General features: G+C 37.9%; 1 protein-coding gene across 2 annotated transcripts; it reads right to left on the reverse strand.

Moving 5' to 3' along the window:
* Nucleotides 1–96: 96 nt before the first annotated feature.
* Nucleotides 97–3,587, reverse strand: LOC113345531 (E3 ubiquitin-protein ligase SP1-like). 2 transcript variants are annotated; one of them, XM_026589294.1, is made up of 10 exons: nt 3,228–3,587; nt 2,962–3,086; nt 2,766–2,861; nt 2,375–2,512; nt 2,225–2,290; nt 1,902–2,014; nt 1,705–1,815; nt 1,340–1,386; nt 1,165–1,249; nt 97–478 (listed from the first exon to the last, which is right to left on the reverse strand). In XM_026589294.1, the coding sequence occupies exons 1-10, from the start codon at nt 3,355–3,357 to the stop codon at nt 376–378; spliced, it is 1,014 nt and encodes a 337-aa protein (XP_026445079.1). In that variant the 5' UTR covers nt 3,358–3,587; the 3' UTR covers nt 97–375. The 2 variants fall into 2 exon arrangements, with proteins under 2 accessions (XP_026445079.1, XP_026445078.1); XM_026589293.1 differs by having other exon boundaries at nt 1,165–1,267.
* Nucleotides 3,588–6,000: the final 2,413 nt, after the last annotated feature.

Consider the following 6,000-nt stretch of genomic DNA (forward strand, 5'->3'; position numbering starts at 1 on the left):
CAGTAAAAATGACGATTCATAGAGGGTCAGAATTAAGTGGGCGAAGGTCAATGATGTGCCAAAAATAAAATCAACGCAGCATAGAAAACGCACAGACAACGGGAATAACAACTTTTAATATGATATAGATAGATGGTTTGGCACCAGTAATCACCCCTAATTGAGCAATTCCGATTTTACAAGGAAAACATGTACTGCGGTATTTACAACTGAAGAACCAAATTTAACTCTATATCAATTTTTGCTTTGGATCAATGAAGAAGGAAACTATTTTGGAGAATACTCCGAAACTTGTAAAAGTTATACAACATCAAGGACCTCAACTTGTTGTCCCTTGCCATGTGGCCTGGTTGGTCTAAATCCTCCAAGCTTCTATCAATGGCGGAAAGTTTTTACCACTTGTTCGATACGCCGCCGACAAAGGGGGCAACTGGTTAGGTGAGATGAGCATGTTGTACAGCAGCACATATGACCACACCTGAAATTTTATGAATACAAATCCATGAATAAGATCATATTTTTGACATTCTAAAATGAAATATTTCTTTCTGAATAGCAGTCTAAGAACTTGTAAGAATAAGCGGAGAACTGACCTATAGTGGCATCTACTAGTGCATCAGGAAACTCATTCAAGTATCAGCCGAAATATGCAAGATTGCTAATAGGGGGTACCAGTTTATCTGGGGGTGTACCAAATTTTATATAAGAAAAAACTTTGGAATGGTACACCCCCAAGCAAAATTGGTACCCCTTATTAGCAGCCATGGAAATATGGAGTCACCTAAGAGACCCCTGTTAGAAGACTTAAATCCGCAAATTGTAAGGGACCAAATACTAAAGAGGCGATCTAATCCATGGTGTGTTATCAGGTGAATAATGCTAAGTTAAAGTCTTTCTCAAAAGAGATGCCACAACTTGGCTAGCATGGTTTAAGTCACCCAAGAGGGTAAACAAGTTCACACTCCGCCAATGGAGAAAGCTGAGTGGTGTTAACAACTAATTACATTGCCACGGTAACTCATAGATGCATAAGAACCTTGCATCTCACCAACGGATATATTCCGACCAGAAACATATTGACCAGCAATAAGAGGTAACGTAACATGAGATACAGATTAAGCAAACCAGTAGCTAGATAGTGGAAAAGCATGATAAGGTGCTTACGGAACAAAAACAGCATTGTACTCCTGCTCCAAGCATATGACACATAGATCTGGCATGAGACGATCCTTCTTTGAAGTTTCAGTTTCTGTCTTTCCATTTGAGTCTGTGTATTTAATTTGATAGTTCCATAACCATCATAAGCAAACTATGATTACAGGACAAGTTCAAAGTTTACCTTCATTATCCTGCTGTAACCTTTGCGCAGCAGCGGCAGCAAGAACCCTGAAAGCAGAACAGCCGTGTTTCATAAGAAAAAGGTTTCAACATTGAGTAACTAAACCATAATGCTCAACTTATGCAGCTCAGTCAATAAAATATTAGTAAAACACGGAAATCAATTCATGTTTGAGCAAATCCCAAGGGATGACTTGAAATGAACTGCCCTTTGAGTTTTCCAATATAAATATATAATGAATTTTAATATGGTTACCCAAAGATATATGCTTGCATGTTTAATTAGAGAAATTAAACCAAGCTTCCAAAATTAAGGTTTAAGTAGCCTTACAAGTATAATTAGTTAAAAAAAAAGAAAAACTTTACCGTTTCTGCAAATCCCAGCGACGTCTTCTTTGCATGATATACTGAATAGCATGCTTAGCCAGTAGATAAACTCCAAAGACAGTGAATCCCATAGACGCATACTTATACACCCTGCAGGAAATAACTCTCTTAGCTACATGCAGATTCTACGGAAAGGTGAAGGAGAAAACTTGTGCACTTTACATCTAAAAACCTACCTTGCCCAATTCCCAAGATTTGCGATAAGCTGGTCGATACTTTTTGGTGACACGTAAAATGGACCCTTGCTCGGCCGCTGTATCCGGATGGCTCCAATATCGTCTTTGACAGCCTACGCAAGTATAAGGAAACCACAACGAAATGGTGAATTAATTTGTATAGTACACTTCAGTTAAACTAGCACGGTGCACCACTTGCTGGTAAGACCCTTCAGAATATGCATCATTCCATACCAATCTCACCAACGTTGGGAACTCACGAGACACTTAATTAGTTCCAGTTGCCACCCAAGTGACTGCCTAACAACACAAGTGAAACTTACCTCGCCAACCACAGTTAAGGAAGTCCCAGTAGGAAGAACTCTTTCAATCCTCTTGACTCCAAGCATCTGTAAACCACAAAGCTGTTACATAAGGACATCATCTAACTTAAATACCCACAAATGACGGTAAATACACAAATAAGGACAAACCTTGAGACCTTGAAGATAATCCAGTGTTCCTCGTGCAAGAGAACGCCCCGACTCCTCGAAGACTTCACTTGCCACAGTTAACGTCAGACCTGTAGCACCTCGCGCTCCCACAACAAAAACTCTACCGGTCCCATCATCCTGGTAAAACGTATACGATTTCAAATTGAAAGATTTTAAAACAGATTAGCCCAAATTGAGAAATTCCTATCATTAAAATCTAAGGTTCCATGACTGATAATGTGAAAAACTCATCTTAAAACAACATATATCTGCTAGCTAAGGTTGGACATATAGCCACGATATTCCAACCAAAACCAAGAATCAAACAAATTAGACATAGATATGAGCTAAGTTATCTGGATAAGTAGGGAGCAGAAAGAGCTTTACTCACCACGTACCAAGGGACCTCTTTACTCATGGATAACATCAAAGCCGAATCCTGTATCCACGAACCAGCATCATTATGCTTCAGAAAATGTTGTTCTGCCTGTAAAGAAAACATATACAAAAACATTCACCTCACCAAAGGAAATTAACTGAAAAAACAAACACCACCAACATCTATTCAACAACGTAATATCTCTTACCGTTTCCTCAACAATAACACCTCTCAAACCACTATACTCGCAAGTAATCGGTGTATCCGAACTCACTCGTCCGGATATAGTAACAACCAAGGGCAACACTTTACAAGCAGTCTCAAGCAGTTGAGCTGCAAATGCCATATAATATAAAATTATAAAGATCGATTTTTCTTTTTTGGTTTTATCAATGACCCAATCAACAATGCAGAGCTAACGGATACTCGGGGCAATAAAAAAAACAGTGAACAAATAGAAATTCATTCACTTACCTAAATCCTTTAATTGACTAACTTTCGTCACTGATCTCAGAACTTCGGCATCCTTTCCACTGCTCTTTCCAAGAAGATAAAGAGCTGCAGCACTTAAGCAACAACTTAATCCGCCCCATGGTACCGTCATTATTATCTCAAAAAGAAAAAAACAACAGAAATTTCCTCCTACAGAACAAGCTTCATCACTACTAGGGTTTGCAGAAACAAACCAAGAATGCGATCTCAGTTATAAAGATTGAAGCTTTAAGCTCTGAATTGGGTTCAATTGGAGTTTTGTAATTTTAATTGGTATCAAACAAGGCTAGAAACAGAGAGAACCTTGTTCTAAGAGTGGAGAGGAGGGTAAAGAAAGGGAAAAGAGAAGAACCATGAAATTATTAATCAAAACAAGGTGGGGCTCTTTCTAAAATGCGCCTTATGCGTATTTATCGTAAACTGCACATAAATATCAGGGAATTTGGACAAAATGGCATGATCGCCAAGGGCGTTTCCTATGGCAGTGTACAAATCACAAAATCTGTTGAGCCAGGTGGATGGTCAAACTGCATTTTGCACTATGATAAAAGTTGTAGGGGCTCATCAAATGCGCGTGTCAACTTAACATGCTGGCGTCTGAAGAAAAAACTGGCGGACAATCTTAACACGCTGGCGTGTGATATACAACCGCCAACGGCTAGTTTTCAAATGTAAAAAACGAGTATTTTCCCCCTCTATAAATTACCATCATTTTCAAACAATTTACTCACACCAACATTCACTTCTCTTGAATTTTCTCTTTTACATCTATTTCAATTTTTTGTTTGTGAAAAGGCGATCACACTTTTTTGCGATGCAAAACTTGAAGCTGTTGTTTCTAAAATATGTGGAAGTTTTAAAAAGATTGAAAATTGTAAGAGGGAAGTGCAAGTTTTTGAAGTTGCTCCAAGAAAATGCTCCCCTAAAAGTCAGAGAAGAGCTCCAGTTTTGAAAGTTAACAACGGAAAATTCAAAAATAAAGGTGAAACTGTTAAAGAGCGCGTTGAATGGAAGATACGTCAAATGAAGATAAACAGAAGGCCAAAGCTTGTACTTGATTTTTTTCTGAAGTTGTTTAGTACTGTTTATTATTGTCTAAATTTATATCTTGTAAAAAAAATTGGTAGTAATATCAATGAATGAAAATATTTAGATTTTAAAATAGATTTCCACTTTAGATTAAGTGATATTTATTACATTTTAAACTTGTATTTAATATCAAAATACATTTTAATGTTACCAAAGACCAATGTTCAAGTATCAATCAATCTCAATCAACAATCAAAGGTCGGATCTCCAATTGATTGATTCTAACGCACAACTTGTGATATTTCAATTATATAACAAAATATAATGCGGAATAGAAATAACACAGACACCAGAATTTTGTTAACGAGGAAACCGCAAATGCAGAAAAACCCCGGGACCTAGTCCAGATTGAACACACGTTGTATTAAGCCGCGACAGACACTAGCCTACTACAAACTAACTTCGGTCTGGACTGTAGTTGAACCCCAACCAATCTCACACTGATTCAAGGTACAGTTGCGCTCCTTACGTCTCTGATCCCAGCAGGATACTACGCACTTGATTCCCTTAGCTGATCTCACCCACAACTAAGAGTTGCTACGACCCAAAGTCGAATACTTTAATAAATAAATCTGCATCACACAGAAAAGTCTACGGTAATAGATAAATCCGTCTCCCACAGAAATACCTATGAGTTTTGTTCCGTCTTTTGATAAATCAAGGAGAACAGGAACCAATTGATAACCCGGATTTATATTCCCGAAGAACAACCTAGTATTATTAATCACCTCACAATAATCTTAATCGACGCGGCGAAAGAAGATATTGCGGAATCACAAACGATGGGACGAAGATGTTTATGAATACTTTTATATCTTGCCTATCGGAGATATCAATCTCAATCCAATATTTGTGATTGTACTCGTACGATAGAAACAGCAAGATCAGATCACACAACTACGAGAAAGTAGTATCGGCCTGGCTTCACAATCCCAATGAAGTCTTTAAGTCGTTAACCTGGGTTTAGAGAAGAAACCAAAGTTTAAAGGAGAATCGACTCTAGCTTACACAACTAGTATCACACTTAAGGTGTGGGGATTAGGTTTCCCAGTTGCTAGAGTTCTCCCTTATATAGTCTTTCAAATCAGGGTTTGCAATCAATGTTAGCTTGGTAACAAAGCATTCAAAATTCACCATTAGATGAAAACCTGATTATATTCAAGCTAATATCTTTCAACCGTTAGATCGAGAACCTAGCTTGTTACACACAAATGAAATGCACGTCTCTAGGTTTGTGTAACCGTACCCAAACATGTACATTTGTTGGTTCAACAATATTTAACCAAATGGTTAGCCATATGAGCACTTTCTTATCAACCACATTCTTCTTCACCATAACTAGTTCAAATGACTCAAATGAACTAGTTAGAGAGTTGTTCAATTGCAAGGAAATCTTATGTAACTACACAAGACACAATTTAATCAAAAACGATTTGATTCACTCGAATCGATTCATGAACTTTATAGCCACGGTTTTCAATTAACATTCCTTAGTTTATATAAACATGAGTTCACAAACAATCGTCTTTAGATATAACCAACTCAAGTTCGCGTACTGGGTTCGCGGACTTAAGTTTCCGGAAGGAGTTCTCAAACTCCAGCAGATTTTCTCGGGTCGAGAACTTCCGCCAGCTCGCGGACCTAGTTCATGGCTCTTGTTCAGGTT

This window comes from Papaver somniferum, unplaced genomic scaffold (assembly GCF_003573695.1).
Source record: "Papaver somniferum cultivar HN1 unplaced genomic scaffold, ASM357369v1 unplaced-scaffold_81, whole genome shotgun sequence".
In the NCBI taxonomy this organism is placed as follows: Eukaryota; Viridiplantae; Streptophyta; class Magnoliopsida; order Ranunculales; family Papaveraceae; genus Papaver; species Papaver somniferum.

Coding starts and splice junctions, on each gene's coding strand:
- LOC113345531 (XM_026589293.1), bottom strand. CDS start 3,357: ATGACGGTACCATGGGGCGGATTAAGTTGTTGCTTAAGTGCTGCAGCT. Junction 2,291..2,374: donor ATTATCTTCAAGGTCTCAAG/GTTTGTCCTTAT, acceptor TGTGGTTTACAG/ATGCTTGGAGTCAAGAGGAT. Junction 2,015..2,224: donor CCTTAACTGTGGTTGGCGAG/GTAAGTTTCACT, acceptor ATACTTGCGTAG/GCTGTCAAAGACGATATTGG.